Source organism: Verticillium nonalfalfae, assembly GCF_003724135.2.
Source record: "Verticillium nonalfalfae strain VnAa140/NRRL 66861 chromosome Unknown scaffold_94, whole genome shotgun sequence".
Lineage (NCBI taxonomy): Eukaryota > Fungi > Ascomycota > Sordariomycetes > Glomerellales > Plectosphaerellaceae > Verticillium > Verticillium nonalfalfae.
In genome coordinates, this window is record NW_021167319.1 from 100,304 (window position 1) to 118,070 (window position 17,767).

General features: G+C 52.6%; 3 protein-coding genes across 3 annotated transcripts; 2 read left to right on the top strand and 1 right to left on the bottom strand.

Annotated features, from left to right (window-relative positions):
• Positions 1 to 11,210: 11,210 nt before the first annotated feature.
• Positions 11,211 to 11,981, bottom strand: D7B24_009464 (uncharacterized protein; the record flags this gene model as incomplete). Its single annotated transcript, XM_028643538.1, has 1 exon — positions 11,211 to 11,981. One exon carries the CDS (start codon positions 11,979 to 11,981, stop codon positions 11,211 to 11,213), a length of 771 nt encoding a protein of 256 aa, XP_028492930.1.
• A 2,326-nt stretch (positions 11,982 to 14,307) lies between these two features.
• D7B24_009465 (uncharacterized protein) lies at positions 14,308 to 14,816 on the top strand (the record flags this gene model as incomplete). The annotated part of the gene is made up of 2 exons (XM_028643539.1): positions 14,308 to 14,674; positions 14,779 to 14,816. The coding sequence occupies 2 exons, from the start codon at positions 14,308 to 14,310 to the stop codon at positions 14,814 to 14,816; spliced, it is 405 nt and encodes a 134-aa protein (XP_028492931.1).
• Positions 14,817 to 15,988: 1,172 nt separating this feature from the next.
• On the top strand, positions 15,989 to 17,044 carry D7B24_009466 (uncharacterized protein; the record flags this gene model as incomplete). The annotated part of the gene is made up of 3 exons (XM_028643540.1): positions 15,989 to 16,232; positions 16,290 to 16,351; positions 16,433 to 17,044. The coding sequence occupies 3 exons, from the start codon at positions 15,989 to 15,991 to the stop codon at positions 17,042 to 17,044; spliced, it is 918 nt and encodes a 305-aa protein (XP_028492932.1).
• Positions 17,045 to 17,767: the final 723 nt, after the last annotated feature.

Here is a 17,767-nt window from a genome sequence, read left to right on the forward strand (position 1 = left end):
ACCAATTCAACCACACATGGTGTTAGACAATTGCCGGCCGGACAGTTGGCCAAGAACGGCCTTCCCATCATTCCAATGCCTACCTTGTCCCATCCTGGTCGTATCGCAACAGCCGAAATCATATCGACGACACCTTCGTATCGTCAATCGGCCTGTCATCCTGATCTGACGACTTACTAAACCTGGCCGACTTCAGCCACCCGAAAGTACGCGGGTCCACAAGCCATTGACGACGGACTGGTCCGGACAAATGCCCCTGGTAGGAAGCCTAGTGGCGCGCATCCTGTACATGGCTCAGTGACCACAAATACCATGGCACCCTAGTCGCCAGGCCCATCTTCCGAAGCTCCGTCACGTCACACGTACCCACGATTCTCCTGACGGGCCTCGACCTCTGCTCTCTAGCAGCTTAGATTCTGGCCACAACACACGCATATCCCCTCCCGAGCTAAGCTCCGACGATGGTCACTCCTGACAAGGGCCGGGGGTCTTTTCCGCGATCTTGTCGCCATCTTTCGCCGGGGAACACCAGCTGCCCATCCGTCCTATCCCACTACACCACAATGGGCGAGAAACCCCCTCCTTCACCTCGATTCGCTTGTACCCGGCAACCTTGATACAACGCTTCTTTCCGCCTCTGCAGGGCTATAGCTCATCATGGCGTGCGGGAACCATCCGCGGCGAAACAATCGATCCATCGGTGTGCCACGCTCCCCAGGCCCTGAACATCCCAAGTTGTTTAAATAGAGAGCCCTCAGCATGGATTCCTGCTTCACCTCCTCTTGAGGCCTTAGTGACCTCAATCGCATTCTTGAATTCTGCCTCAGACCGGCCGGTGGCAAGTCGTGTGCTTCGAAACCAGTCTCGAATTACTAGGCTAAGGCCATCGTCATCAACATGACGATCTCTTCGGCTCTCACTTCCCCCACACGCGAACGAAAGCCCATTGGAGGACCTCTGGCGTGGCACCAGGACAGCTTTTCTGATCCATCAGTCTATACTATTGATCTAGCGAAAGATAGGCTCCATATTGACAATGCTCTTGAGTACCTACTCGGTAAGCCCTGTTCAGTCGTGAAGGCCGGGTTCGTCTCGCTGACCACAGATGAGTGAAGACTTAGGTCTCGACCCTGAGGAAATTGACCACACTCGATTCCCCTTGCCTTCGAGCGTTGTCGACAAGCTTCAGCAATGTGCGCATACCATCCATGAGGGTGTTGGCTTCTGTGTGCTTCGCGGCGCCACTTCATGCTACTCTGTCGAGGATAGTGTGACTGTCTTATTAGGCATTACATCCTACATAGGTGACCAAAGAGGCCTCCAGAACAAGCAGGGACACATGTTGTCGCACATTACCGAATCCAAGGGATGGAAGGTTCCTCGCAAAGAGAGGCATGGAATACACTCAAACGCCTCATTGCCATTTCACACAGACATGGGAACAGACATTATCGCTCTTCATGTTCGCGGCTGCTCTGCTGAAGGAGGCAATACATATGTCTCTTCAGCGTCATCGGTCTTCAACGATCTTCTTTCCTGCCCAGGCGCTCTTCAGACCTTGCTGGAACCCAATTGGCCGATCCAAATTTCTAAAAGACAGGCCCGAACTACCTGCGTGGTCAGATCATTATTGGAACCAGAATGGCCTGCAGCTCCCTGTCGATACATCCAGGCGCCTCTCTTAACGTTCCATCAGGGACGACTACTGGTCAGCGTTGACCCAGCTCGGTTAGGACCCCAGTCCTCGCCCCGTGGCTCAGATAAGGCGCTGGTCCCAGATCTGAGCTTTGGTCAGAGGGCAGCACTCGACGCCTTGAAAGCAGCCTGTCACAGAAATCGAGTCCGCATTGAAGCTCAGCCTGGAGATATCATCCTCATCAATAACTGGGCGCTCTTGCACAGTCGGGACGCATATTTAGACACTGAATTACACACACGTCACCTTGTCAGACTGTGGCTGCGGAATTCCAAATTGGGCTGGTCCATCCCTACGAGTATGTCTGTTCCTTGGCAGACTGCCTACGGCGATGACCCAGTTGACCGAATCTTCCCCGTGGTACCCACGGACGTATACCCTACACTTAAGTATACGGCCGGTTCAGCTGCATTTGTCCTCGAGGATAGTGATGGGGAATGATGGTGCTCCTTTCTTTAGCTACTCTACTTTTGCTCTCTCTCTCTCTATTTTGTCTCGCTTTCAATGCCTCTTTCCTCAAAGCAACGACGAGGCTTCCCCCCTGTATCCAACAGGTACGAAATGATTAACTTAGTAAAATGCACATATGGCGGAGGACGCTTGAGAAATACAGTCGCGCTGAAAAATGGGTTTGTGGACATGTACTTTCTTGCAATTGGCGCATTGTTGCACATATAAATGCTGTCAGATTCTTGGGCTCAGTCTTAGCAGATGAATGATGTCGCTTCATGCCGTTCTGGGCGCCTGTGTGCATCTATATCCAGACCATGACAGGCGGGACGGCCCTCGTTTCAGGCAGGCTTACGGCATGTCATACCCGAGATCTGACAGATACAATGAAGCGAGATACTGCCGTCAAGTGCATATAGCAGGCTCGGAGACGGCAACCGTAATTGTGCCAAGGTTGTCATGTTCCACGAAGCCCTGCCTGGAAGGTCTCTCAACAATGACCATCAAATAACATCAGAGAGAAATGAACCCGCCTCGAGTCCATAGAAATCGGTTCTCGGACCTTTCCTCGCCATTGACTGCCGACAAGGAGCCCAGAGTACTCACCGATTGGTGGGCTTTCCACAGAATGGGTGTGGACTGTGGGCGACGTGATGATGTGCATCCCCTGCCTGCTGAAGAAACCCACCCCCCTCCACTTCTCCCCTCCATACGTTCACTCCAGCTACTTGCATCAAGCTCCTGCATGCGAGCTCTGACCTTGCAGACTTGACATATGCGCGGAGGGGGCGGGGGTTGCCCAGTGTGACAGCCTATAAGAACGAGTCTGTTCACCAGGCTGCCGACGGACTTGTCAATGTTTGGTAGCGCCTTGTGGGCACTCATACCCTAGGGAGACCGGTGAATCTCCCTGCTGTCTCTGAGAGAGGGGCGCGATTGGAGGCGCCTGACAACATCTCCCTGGAAAAGCTACCGAGTCTTTCCCCATGCCTCCGTATTGTGATTGGACCTTGCAGAGGGTTGACAGGACTGACTGCCGGACTCCTGTCCACTTTGCGTGATCGCTAATGAGTCGGCTGATGGGGCCCTGGTGTCATGAAAAGACACAATGGTATGTACCAGACAAAGCTGTGGTGCGACGCCATAACCCGGCGGGGATATTGTGTGCTAGGAGTGGAGGGCAGCTCCAGCTGGCCCGCCCGGGCGATGACCCCCTCCCTTTCCAGGGGTGTCTTTGGTCTTCACTGGGCTGCAGAGGGTCATCTCGCCTGATGGTGTTGTGGACTGACTCCCCTGGCGCTGGGTTGTGCTTTCTCCTAAGGCCCTCTCCGGCTTGGCCTCCAATCGTCTTTGTGTCGTATCAATATGGAGAGGGTTCCGAATGGCAGGGCATCGTCATCATAATTCTCGGCTCTGGCGACCGACTCACTTCGTTGTGAGTCTTCCATCCGGGCTGTGACCTAACGCGGTCGATGAAACCTATCTGGGAGCTCCAGGCGAGACTGAAGCTTGGCTTGCACTGTCGGTCAAGAGCATCACCAACGGCAGGCGCACGGTGGTATGCTTTGATCTAATCCCTATTTGTGGTGACAGACATGGGGTGTTGCGAGAGCGGCCGCGGAATAGAGTGGCGTGGCACAAGGTCCAAACGCTTGACTGCAAACGGGAAAAGGAAGGCATGGTTGGATGAGTGTTCCGATCCCAGGGGCACTGGAAGGGGACACATTGCCTTCACCTATGGCACTCGGGGCATGAGATGTTAGGTACTGTTATGATCGCCGGGTGTTCATACATTCATATTGCTCAAGCGTTGGTACTGAGTTCTTTTTGTTTCGCTACGAGGAGATGGTTGCATTGTGACTCGAGCTGCATCTCCATGTCTCGCTACTCATGTGGGTAGAGCAACAAGTTCGACCACATCAGCTGAAGCAATCAAGGTTGATGGCAAGCTGATGCCTGGGCACTTTTCCAAAGATTTTCATTACGCGTCACGCTGCTGCGATGCCACGTCTCCCTTGATGGCTGGACGGGCGCTAGATGTTGCGTGCCTTGATTGAAGTCAACCTCCTCATCGTGTGAGTCCTACATCGATGACCAACTGGCTGTTCGTCTGTAAGATCTTCTGTTATCAGTGATACCCCCCACGAGACTATCATGAACTTGTTTGATGGTTCTGCAATTTCGAATCATTTTGGCTATTCCGGCCTCCCATTGGCGGCAACGTCGGACCTTAATACGCCTCCGAGCGCCAGACCACACGATGAGGCGCACAGAAAGGGGGTGCTTTTGTCTTGCGTAGGGGCTCAACTCAAGGATGAGGTGTTTGGACTGCTGATCTGCATCTGCACGGCCAGTGTTGAGCTGCCACGTCTGGAAAAGTGTTCGCTTCACGTGGGCTCTCTCGCCCTTTCGAGTTTGACAGGCTCTGGACGCTTCCGTTGGCATGTGCCTTCCTATCAGAAGAAGATGAGTGTGACAAGAGCAGCTGCGAGTCATCAGCATCACTTCTTATTCGAATGGAGCTGCAGCATTGCGTATGAGCGTCAATCAGGTTTGTTCCTCAACAGACGAGTCAGAGCATGGCTGTCAGGGGCGAAGACTCGAGACAGCCGCGGCTTAGGAGAGCAGTCCGACAGACGCCAATTCTCGGTCCTCGTCAAGTCTGTCTACTTTCAGCTTTGTAGGCCATATGATCGTTTGCGGAGCAGGAGCGAGAGCGAGGAAGGTTTCCGCTCGCATCTCATCTCAACAGTGGCTCGTGGAAATGAAGCTTCCGCGCCATTACTTGAGTAGACTAGCGACCCCCTTTGTTCCCCTTATGAGCTGGTTGACAATCCACCATGACAACCACGACCTTTTCCTCGTTTCGGGCCGAGCTCGTCTCGGGCGAACTCAGGTGTCCGCCAAGCCGTTATATGACCCGGCGCCCCTCTGGCTTTCTGCGTCGTCGCCATACTCTCCACGGCGCAGGCCTGTTGAATGAAAAGATTTGTGGGCACGATCGCAGGGAGGCTCGCTGAGCGTGCATACGCCAGTCTGTCACCGTTGACTGAAGTCTCACCCCGACAGATAATCCAACGAGCGAGCCTTTTAAGCGACCCAGTAAATTGATGGGAGTCCTCAGGGGTGGAAGCATTGGAGGTATTGCGTTCCATTCACAGGTACTGGCCAGTCCGCTCATGTGGGACTATGATGCAACGTCAATGTGGTCAAAGAGTTTCAATACTGGCCTGAGAATGTCGCGCAGGCGGGGGAGCGAACTTGGCGTCCACCCACCACTTTCCTATCGGCGTGATTGGAACATGGGTAGGGTGATCATAGGATCCCCGCTGGATTCGCCTGAGTACATAGTATCTCCCACCAACATGATCATAATCTTTTGTTGCCGGCGAAATGTGAGACCTGACTGTCATATATACATCCCAGGGATAGGCATAGGTACAAGCGTGAATCACCAGAATGTCTTTGATTGTTTGCACATGTCTAATTATGACATGATATATAATAAAGTTTGACGTGGATACGGTAAAAGAAAATGTCATCTGACAGGCTCTCGAGGCATGTGGCAGCGGCATAGCTGTCAACTTGAATTCCACTACTTCATCCCGCCCGTTTTCGGCCCGCCCCACGTGATGTCGCACATGGCTCGCATCTTTCTCCCTTCGAGGATTTCTTTACCCTCTCTCCCTTGCCGCATAGTGACAGCTGAGGTATGGGGTTGGCGGCGTAAATAAAATGACTTGTGGCGTATTTGTCGGCGGCTGCTGTTTGTTTGGCAAGCAGCAGCTTCAATAGGTCCAGCCACACAGGCTTTGGAGTGGAGGTGTAGGCCTGGTCTCCGCTGGGTTTTCGCCCAAGGCCTCTAGCAGTACGCAAGACAGAAGGCCAAGGACTACAAAGATCGAGTTGTAGCTCGTGAACATCCATAGCATGTCCGTCGGGCATATCCTTTGCTAAATCTCTAACCCCAACCAGTGCTAGTGGATGACGCTTTATTGTGGGTATGCTCGCTCAGAGTCCTCAAGGCCGGTATTTGCGTTGATGCCGCTCGTATTCTTTCCCAGAAAATAGCCAGCCCTAGACTTGCGTTCGGGGTAGTCCCCCAACTGCCGGATCATGGTCCGAATTTGTCACCCCTCGGCCTTTGACCAGCACTGAATCGCCTACTGACCCTACCAGGACTACCTCTCAAGGTGCGCAAAAGACAATCGCATGGCGTCTGTTTAGCCAGTGTGTCGCATGTTGCGTTCGCGGAAACAAGATACTTTGCATGGGGACCAAGCCACCGCTCGCTTTGGAACTAACAGTTGGCCTGCGGTTTGCGGGATCGACGCATGCACGCTGCATGTCAACTCCTAGTGTACTTCCTGCTTGTCAGAAGGTTTCAACTGCTGCAAGATCATGCAGCTGCATCCTCTTTTAGTAGCCTCTCGACGCCATATTTGAGTACCTCCTCAAGCCGTCGGCTTTGTCCTCTCCATCATCCGCCGGTTCGCCCGCATATGCGCCGGCATAGATTGGTGCTGGCCAGTCTCTGTGACATGACCATGCACGAGCCCTGGCGAGCTGCTGATCCGTGTCAACGAGTCTTTTCTATGCTCAAGCTTGACTCCATTCCGAACGACCTGTGTCGGGCGCTGGGAATTGGCGAAGCGTCATCCTTGCAGACCAACGATCAGCTTGACGCTTCAACCTGTCATCGCAGTGCATGGTGCAATTCAAACTCACCAATAAATGGCTTTTGCTACCAAGTTTTGCGTGTTTCAGCCTTGTTGGCTGGAATCAGTAGCAAAATCGTAGCATCAGCCTAGTAGCAGGCTCACAGGTGTCCAGATCATTCATGCACGGACGATTGTTCAAACCCCTGAACCCACTCAACCACCTGGCCCGGATCTGTCAGCTTCTGCGTGAAATGACGTGATCAATGGCAAGAACCGTGCTGCTGTCAGCCGGGAGTCGGCCTGGACAGCCTCCAAATTCGAGCCCGTTTATCGATACGATGAACGAACTTATAGCGAAGCCCCTTTGCACAATCTCCAATCCCAATTAGGAAGCCATAGGTATGCTATGCGTAGTGCTGTCTAGCCACCTCGGAGCCTACCGGGCCAGCGACCACCAGCGAAGTCGCTCATCAGCAGTGGTTCACGTCAGTCAACCTTGCGAGATTGGACGAACGACGAGAACAAAGATACCCGTGAGGTGCCACGAAGCAGAATCTATGTCGGCTGACTACTGCTCCTCCTGGACGCCGATGAGTCAGTTAGGCTTGAATTGCGTCCGAAGGACAGATGACAGTGCATAGCTGCGTAAAAACATGCTCGGCATGGTCCCATTCCGCATTGATGGATATCGGCACGTGCGTATCACGAATGCGGTTCAGCTACTTTCCGCATGGGCTATAAATGGCTCTGTGTACGAAATCGACATGCAATGGCATCTGTGGTACCAGTACCGAAAGCGCATCTTTCAAAGCTCAATCGTCTGGTAGGAAGCCACCTGTTCAGTATTTCAGCAGTGCAGTAGTGTCGGTTTGACTGCATAGCCCGTCATTCTCGCCCTTTGAAATTAGCTGATGGCCAATAGCGAAAATCTTCGAAATAATATTGTCATCGTTGGAGTGATTTGTATCAGACATACTGGTTAGCACTGCGGAAGGGCCTCCTGCATTCATGCGCTCGAACATCGACATCGACGGAAGAAGTTAAAAATCTACCAGGTGAAGAAACATGTGACAAAGCAGCCACTCTACCTTTCACGACGACCTCGAAGATATCCGTCAACAGTGTCGTGAAAGGCATGGAACGGGTCTACCTCATTCCCCTAAGACCGGTAAGGAGCACAAGCATTGTCGGACGAACAGCGATCCGGAGCTATATACACTCTGTGTCGCCTTCCAGAAGCCTAGTAGAGTTTTACATTGGGTTCCATCACTTCATTCGATTGCTCTTCTTTTGACATTTTTAGCCTCAGTATTCTTCGCAAGTGGCCACTCTGGAACGGTGCTCTCACAAGCCATGTGATTTCATGAGATTTCCACTCTCAAGCTCAGCCGAGGAAGCGGAGGTAGCGGAGCCAGATGTCTTATTCCTGTGTATCCATGTCTCGGCCATGTGGTTTTGACTCGGGGGATGTAAGAATACGGGTGTGTTGACACAGACAGTATCCACGAACATGCGAACGCCACGTGCTTCTGTCGCCCTCTCAGAGCCGGCATGGGAGACCATCATTCAGTTTGACAATGGCGGCCAATTATCGAAGCCAACCAGATGTCAACAGCGTGGCTCACCCGAGCATGGTTGTGACGGCTTGAGGAAGGAGATCGGGCTCCGGATCGTGATCACAGACTCGGGATGGCCTTCAGCTGGAACACCTCGCCATACACCGGAGCATGGGATGTCGGAATGTATTCATGTTGTAGTGTTGCCGATTCTCAGGGTTCACAGAATCAACTGAGCCTTCTTTGTATCAAGGAAACCATACTATGATTGAATTAAGATATAAAACCAAGCGTCTTCCCCATGCCACGAGCGATCTCCGAGAATCGATGCTCGTACTGACTACGCTTCTAAACAGTTACGGCGGAGCAGACATAATAATTGTACCTGACAAAACCCACTCCATGGTCTCAAGTTGAGGTACGACTGAAGCCACGATTCAGAATAATTACAGGTGAGGCAACTTCTTTCACCCTTCAAGCCACTGTAAGCCTGATGGAAAACAAAGGCAAAAATTCAAATCCGTCTTTTCAAGGCGTCAAGAACAAAATTCAGGTTTTGTAAAAGGTCTTCGCGACGTACTCACCCATTGGAAGCCGGCCTGAATACGACTCAGGGGCCGAAACAATATTTGGCCGAGTAAACGAACGTGGCGCAAAAACGGCTGCTCGGTGTCCAAGATTGCCAGCACGAAACTGTCCCACAAAAGCCGCTCCAAAGCGTGATCATGTGCACCTATTACTACCTTCACCACCATCATGTCTCCCCCTGTCGCCGGGCTATCGATTATGTGGTTCACTACGAATTTTGCCCCGACGCGGTCTGGGACTCAGAAGGCAAGAACGGAATTCCATGCGATTGCTCGTTCTACGACCAAGCCCAGTCTGTGGACTACTCGAACCCCTGCGCTACATCAGGGTGTCTTGTATCACCAGACTGTAGTTCGGGCACCTGTCGCCTGCAGGATCTCGGAGGACGTTGGACATGCTGCCAGTGCCAGAGAGGCAACAACGTGCTGCGATGGTGTGGTCATAAGATGAGAAAGAGTCCTGACACATTCTGCTACCATCGAGCCTGTGAAGGCTGCACTCAAGATACCCGAGAGTGAGGTTCTCGATGGTATGAAAATTGTATGTCAAGATGGAAACAATGGGTAGTTCAAAGGGCTCTCGGCGTCAAGCAGCTGGGCTTGACAAATGCCAGGCCAGCTTCAAGCGATGCAAGGATTCGAAAGAGTCACTTCATCCGGCACATCTCAGCTGACAAGGATTAGTTTACTCAACATGAGAATTAGGAGGTCAGGTAGGAACCATCAGTGGTTCTGCAGCTGATTGAGTCAGGGGTTCAGGGGCTCACGTATCAGAAGCTGTTCATATGCTGCTACGCGATGGCTTGTCAGCCAACGCCAGCCAAGACACAGCGAAAAGAAATTCTAGATGAGGAAGAATATTGAACTGAGAAACTGTCACACAAAGCCCCTCGCGTGTTGCAAAGGCTTACTTGCCCGAAGCAGCTGGTCGAGGCATCTAGGTCGCCGACCAACGGCGCCACACAAGCCATCCAGTTACATCGTAAAAGCACTTTCAGTAACCCAACACATTCAGATTGTGCAAGTCATAGTCAGGCAACAATGTCGACAGCTCGATATCGTTTCCTGGGCGAATAACGTATGAATCTTCGTCCCTCCCGTTTCAGGCTATAGCTCGCGCACCCTCCTCTGTGGTGATCGCTCCGTCAACTTTCGTAAGCTCCCAGGTCATCTTAATCAGTCAGGCACCACCCAAGCATGCAAGAGTTGAGACTTGGCAGTTTTATGCCACGTTTTCTTCCCAATATTACCGCATCCTATTTGCTTCTGTTGGATAAAAACAGCATCAGAACGGTGTTTTCCCGAAGCACTAGCTAGCCACATTGGCCGAGAGATTTCGGGCTCTTTCAGAATGGAGGGCAGAAGCAGAATCAGCTATTATCCGATTCGACAGCCGGACCACATACGGTTACGAAGTTGGTGCTTCAAGGTGTTTTCAAGAGAACTACGATAAGTGGCATTGTGCTTGACCGCAGGTAGCCTGAGCCATCTAGTTTGCCTTTTAAGAAGACCAGGCTCGTCTGAATGCTCAATCCGTTTCTTTGCTTGACCGCGTTCTACACCAAGTGCTTCCGCTCTACTGGATGAACCATTGTACATTTTCAGACCGCTTCAAAGAAACTTAACTGGTATGCTAATTCGTTTCTGGTGTCTTCTTTATGACATACTACCCAGCAACCTAAAGTCTACCATTTACTTATCACCGATATCTTTCTGCAGAAAACTCATTATATTCCGAACATGTGCAACCAAACAACCTACAAACTCCCATGCGAGCATGTTTGCACTCGAATTCACTACTGCGCCTCAGCACCGAAGAAAATCTCCTCGACCGGACGCGGAACTTGCAAAAACGTAACCTACCATAATGCTCCCTACGCGCCACCTCAGGGTTTTGAATCGCACTCAGCCCTTCAGTGCCCACTAAAAACATGCCCCTACGAAGCACGGAACAGGTGCTGGAACTGCTGCTGGTGTGGCAAGGGCTGGAACATGGGAGGCAGGTGCAGTTGCATTATGATCAGCGAGGGCAATGAGTATCGCTGTGAGCATATTTGCTGCTCGGCCTGTACTGCGGCCCCCTTGGACTGCTAGAGATTTGCTAGATTGAACAAGATACTTCGTAGAATGGAAGCTTGGCACATGAATTCTACGAAATGGTATGTAGTGATAGCCAACGTCCAATCTCTTTCCCAATGGCGAACCCGGGCAATTCATTGATAATCCTAAGAGCCTCAATCAATCCATACTCTACGCGAAATCAAACCGTGACTGATGGTAGAACAGGTGCCAGAGGAGTGTCTTGGTTAGCACCGCCTGCCGAACGAGAAACTGGAAGCCACATCGCGAGTATCAAGGCTGAATTATCGAATACAGAGCGAGGGCGTAAAGTCGAAGGTATGAGGGAGCCAAACGAAGGCTGGGCTTTGAGCTCTTCCAAGGCTTCGTGAACAGACTCAGTGGTCAAGACCTCTGGTTTCTTCATAATCGTGAGAATTCCAATCAACTTAGCGTCTGGCTGGTAGAGAAGCCAGATACCTGCAGCTCCTCGAGCCTTGGCAGCTTCTCGGAGGCTCGGATAAACGCCCCGAAATTCTTCCTCGACATTGTCTCCTTCGTACTCCCATCGTTGAAAGCGGGTGAAACCATGAGTTTCGGGCAAAAAGAACTGGCAGGCACCCGAAACACGCCAAATCCAACGGTCAACCTTCTGAAATATGTTTGAGGACCAAAACTTCTGTGGTGGGTCGCCCGTCTCGAAGACGTTCGTCGTCCAGTCGTCATAGTCTAAGGCATCGTCCCAGGTGTTGAATAGATAGCGTCCGCCAACAACAGCCTGAGCGGTGACACTGTGAGGCTGGTAAGGTACATACTTGATGTACATGCCCTTCCGAGTGTCCATCTGTCGACGCGCGAACTCTTGCTGACTGACGGCAGTAGTGAGATCAATACCGTTGGCCAGAATAATGTCAGAGGTAAAAGCGGCCTGAGCAGCGATTTCGCCAACTTGGTATCCTTCGATTACGGACATTGTGCTGTGTGAGTATGATATTGGAGATATCAGAGGTTGTTTGTGATCTTGTCGAAGACTGCTCCAGCTTTGAACAAAATATTTACTGCGGAAAAGCCAGGAGCGGAGGAGGCCATGCTCTTCATAAAAGAAGACTTTTTAGACCGTCACTGTCAGCGCTGTCATCTCACGTCAGGCCACATTGAAGCTGACATTGTGAGCTAGTAGTCGCTCGTCTCCCTCCAGCACAGCTGAGTACTTTAGGTTCAGTTGGCCGAATTTCATAAGCCGGACGGCTGAGCTCAGCCCCCCCTCTCTCCCTCTTCTCCCGATCGCGTTGATTGTACATCATGGGAACTTGAGGTCTTTTGCAATCTGTGCAAGCATTGAACAACCGACTGGAAGCTCATAACAATGATGCGGCCGTAAATGAAAACCCTCCCAAAATTCACTCGTGACTGCAACCCATGTCCAGCGGAAACAAGCCGAACCGCCGGAAGCTGGTCAACAAGATGCAAGAACCAGACGCTAAATTGGCGAGGATCCCATCCGATGCATGTCGCTTCCCCGCAGCTGACCACTTGTGTTGCGAAGGGGGGTGATGGCTCATGGCGGAATTTGATTCGGCAGCGAAAGCTCCACGCCTCCATGTGGGCTGATGGTCAACGGCCGAGTCTACATTATTCAAAACCAAGAAGTATCAAGCATACTGGACTTGGCAAGGCTACCGTTCCACCCAATCATCCACACTTGGCTAGCCCATCGTGTTTCTGGGGTGACATGGTAGCAGACCACAGATCAACCAGTGTCGCCTGTGTCGCTGGATCTACAACCGTTGACTCAAGTCGCCAGGGGCGTTGAGTGGCCGAATAATAGGGGGAAGCCTCCTCCAGCCAGGCCTGTCCTCTCCTTGTGTCTCAAGATCGAACGGCCTCACTTCTTAAAATACACCGAACCGGCTGACTGGAGGGCACAGAAACGATTTCACTCTTGTGCGACAGCGCGCACTTTCGCTCCGCGAACCAGCCAGTTGGACCAATATATCGACGTTGCACGGAAGATGCGGGCAGCCACCGGGGATGAGGTTCCAGATGAGCGGGCGTCAGCGTTTTCCCCTTCAGCTCTAGCCACGTCCGGACGCCAAGTGCGTCGCACAAAGATTATCTGCTTACGGTGCAGTTACTTACCGAAGTTGGGGAGGAGGCGGGGAGATGTTTTAGATACGTGAACTACGAGACCCGGATACTGTGGTCACTCATGTTTCTCAATGGCCTTCGGTGCAGCGCCGGGTGGAGGACGTCTTCGCACAAGGCCAATATCAAAACCCGAGACATTGATAGCCTTTCTGGTCTGCTGGGTCCAGGAGATGCATCGAGGAGGGAACTTGGGCCACTAGGTCCTGCATAGATCATTCCCGTCAGAGCGAAGAACTACACTGTACTCGATGAGAGAGGAAAGACAACGAGATCGGCTCTTACCCCCTCGATCATGTCGGAGATGGTTGGCGTGCTTTGCATATTGAGATGAGGTCGGGGGCGTGTAGGAGGCTGTTGTTTTGGCCGGGGATTGGCCTCATCTGTGATGAAGGATGAGAATCATGGGAATAGTGATCGAGAATGCCCATCTGAGCTGATATGCTTTCGGTCTTGAAGAATCATTCGACGGAACTATTCGGCCACCAATTTCTTTATAAGATTGGTCGAGATCGCTGTTAAAGAGTTGGACGGTTTTGTAGCAGAATCTCTTCGTTGGCGTAGTCCTCTAGCACGTTCTGCAGCAGCTGCTTGACCAGTGCACCATCCTCATTTATCGTTAGGCTGCAAGTACAGAAGCAGCGTCATCCTGAACCTGCTTCTCTTACCTACAACCCGACGAGAAGTCAATTACACGACAACCGCCAAGATGTGTCATGGACATCCTCGCCATCACCCTTGCTCCCACACCTCGGTCAACTGGCATTATTGCCCAGCGGCTATCATCGACCTCGACACTGGCATCGAGACACCATGCTCGCACCTAAGCTACGCTGCAGCGCAGCCATCAAACACGGACTGTGCATTACAAAATTGCCACTACAAGGCCATGGGCGGAAGTTGGTCATGCTGCCAGTGCCAGCAAACATCCAACAAGCTTGGGTGGTGCACCAACATCATCTGGAAGACGTCGGACGACCCAGTCAACGTCCCAAGAGCAGCGTATCGACAGGAGCCTTGTGCTCATGGGTGTTGCGAGAGATGTAGCAGATCCAGTGAGCCATCCCTGACTCCCCATCCGAAGTATAAAAGGAATGCGTGCCCAGGACTGACGTGCCATGGTTTCAGCTGCCACATGCGCCACGTCGCCCGGAATGACATTCCCCGAATTGCGCAAGGGGACGGCGAGCCGCAAGTTTGGCTTCCATCCGGCGCCGCGATCGTCGCACCGGCGTGGGTCGGCGTTTTCGCTCCTCGGAGGGTTCCCGCCCGTCAGCGAAGAGGAAATAGAACTTGAAGCTGCCGGTTCCGAGGCGTCAGGGTATGGCTCGTCGACAGCGCCTACAAAATCGCAGTGCTCGAGAACCTCGTCTTCGTCTACGAGCGCGAGCAGCGTCGCGTCCTCACACTACGAGGAACTTGACAGGGGTCTCGTCGGGGTGGCGGCTGGGCAGCGGAAGCATAGAAGCTCGGGGTCCTCTGGGAAGGGACACGTGGGGAAGAAACACAAGACTCGGGCCTGTTAGTGAACGGCCCGGTCTGCTTTTGACTTGATTGCGCTGTTGGTTCAGAAATCAGGGGGCTGAAATAGGCCTCTCTTCTTTGGAAGATGCTGACATCGGGAGTCCGGAGAGTCTGGGAGGGTCGTTCCGAGGGCTTCTGAATGAATCTTTTTTTTCTCGACGAAAAACTCATGCATTAATCGATGCACAGCTGTGGCAAAACTGTTCCATGTGGGACCAGAGACAGGCCCTTGCTGAGTGAGTGTGCCGTCTGGGATGAATTGATTCGTCCTGTTTGTTGGAATGTACAAAACACTGAAAGACATCGTGACCAGACTATCGGAAATGAGACTTGGCCCTGGATGCCAGAGAACCAACTACAGAGCGCTAGCCCAAATAACCCTGTATGAGGACTAAGTGAAACGGAATACGGTGGTGGACTTTTCAAGACTGTGGGACTTCGTTAGACAAGTTTGTTTTCCCTCGTTCTCAAGCTCCATGAGTAGAAGCAAGTTTTGGGTAGTTAACGGCACGTTATACTGATTTCGTTTCTTTGGGGGGGGCGAAGTTTCTTGATGGAGGGAATTACTAGCGGCCTCGCGACCAGAACTAGAGAGGTTCGACCGCCTTTGCCGTCCTCCCGTGGGCTTTTTTGGGGGGAGGATGGATGATCCTTGATACGATCGGCCTTCGGGCTCGCCAAGAAGACAAAGAAATTCGGTCTAGCCGGCTGGTCCGGCCACGACTTAGCGGTCACTTCAGCGGCTTGGCCCCAACTCTGAACCCGCCGTACGTAAACCAAGCGTGCCAAAAGGATCCAAGTGCCTGGAGCACCTTGTTCAGCAGCAAATGGGACACCGTCAGCCCTATTACGCTTTGGATATCCCCGGCGACACATGGGTCTTGGCAACTATGATGCTGATCTCCCACGTCAGCCTGGGCATACCAGGAGCTGTTCCTTCACCCATCCCGCTCTCAAGTCCCCCGGGATGCCGAGCTACGAGTCATCTCTGACGACAGGCCGCCAAGACATCTCGCGCCAACAAATCCGCATGGGTCCGTGACCACGCCGTCTGGGCACATATGGCCGAGCGTATGGCGGGAGTGAAGATGGTTAAGAAGTGACGATTGCCCAGTTTTTGTGCTAAGTCAACCGTGAGATTGGAGCTGTGCCGCCGATGCTGTGCCACGAGATGACGACACATGCAAAGAGATGCTCTTTATATAGCCTGGATAGTGTAGAGATCGCCCGTCGTCTCCCAACCACGAGAGCCTCCTTCCGAAACGCAAAGCCAACGGCTCGGTGCCATTCCACATCCCGGTCGCAATCGCCATGCGGGCGCCACGCATGATCGCCACAGCATCCGTGCTGGTCCTGGCGCTGGCCAGCACCGATTACAGCATTCACACAAATTTGTCTGTGTCTCTGCCGTTGGAATACACGTCGGCTCCGACCGGTGAGGTCGTCAAGGAGAACACGGAGCTTCGAATTCTTTGTGTCGGCGATTCGATTACTGTCGGTGACGGGAGCAGCGACTGGAATGGCTACAGGGGCGAGTTGAAGGCGCTCTTATCTGGTACGTCAACGCAAAGAGCTCCGATCGGCATGCGAATCAAATACTGATGGTGACCAGAGAGCAATGAAATCTTTTTCGCCGGTGATCAACAGAGGGGGATCCTTCCAGATGGATACTTTGTACGTTCGCCGCGCCCATCAATGGCATTCCAATCAGATTAAACCAGACACTTACTGTGACAGGCTGCTTGGGGCGGACAGACGATTCAGTTCATGAATGAACATGTTGGGCCGTCGCTCGAACAGCGCCCGAACATCATCCTTCTGCATGCCGGCACCAACGACATGAGCGCGCGGCCCGACCGCTCCGTTCAGGGCAACGATCCAACGGGAGCCGCGAACAGACTCGGCGTGCTGATCGACCAGATGGTCGAGGCTTGCCCTGATGCTGTCATCATTGTTGCCATTATCATTAGCTCATGCGACGAGGAGAGACGAGAGCGCGAGAGCAAATTTCAGTCGCTCATCCCCGGTGTTGTTAAGGAGCGCATCGACGACGGCAAGCATGTCCTGGTCGCAGACTTTACGACTATCACAGGCAACTACCTCCGCAAGGACTGCATCCATCCCAACAATAACGGCTATAAGGAGATGGGACGATACTGGTATGATTTCCTCACACAGGTGCCTAAGTCTTGGATCCGGGCGCCGATAGGAGGCGACCCGGAGCGACCCGAGCGGGGGCCTCTTGTAGGTCCTCCGACGGATCCTGACGATGAGGATCATAAAGACGGCGCCGGCAGTTTCGGCACCCAGCTCGGATTCTTGACTGGTCTGGTCTCGATGGTGATGTTTTGGCATACTATGTTTTGATGGATGGCCTACTTTTGCATCAGCGATAGCTCCTTGATACCCCCAATTGACGGTTTTCGATTGCAAGCAACGAGTTCGCAACCTGCCAAGCATTAAAATCGATTACAAGAACCCCCTCAGCCTAAGCCGATGCCGCACGATACTCGTCTTTGTACCCTTATCAGACCACTGTCTTCGTCAACAAGCCTTGGCCCCACGCCTCAGAAGACCAACCGGAGGCTGCGCCGATCCCGGAATGTGCGGGATTTCCCTTTGGCCCGCGTTGAGCCGCGTCTTCGTGATGTGTTTCCGTTGGGACGAACAGGGCAGATCTCCCACGCTCGCCTGGGGCCCAGCTGCATTAGTTTCCTAACGAAAGGCAGGCCGAGATTTTACCCCTCAAACCTTCGACCCCTCTTCTGGAGCTATATCTTGGGGCGGACTCCCGCTTCATCTACGGAGCTCGAATTCTACTCTGAAGCTCTCTAACCACACATCCACCACTTGACCCAGCGTCAATCATACACAACTCCCAATCGACGACGTACTCGGTACGGTGACCTTGCGGTCAAAGAAACATGAAATCTTTCATCATGGAACCATCTCCAGATCGAGGTAAAGTTGGTTAAGAATGCATCCGGGTGTTCGGCTGTCTCGCCGTGTCCTGCTCCCTCAGTTGGTGGTCAACTCCCATCCTTCTCGAGACCAGGCACAGCAGGCAGTCGATCTGAGAAATACCGGCGA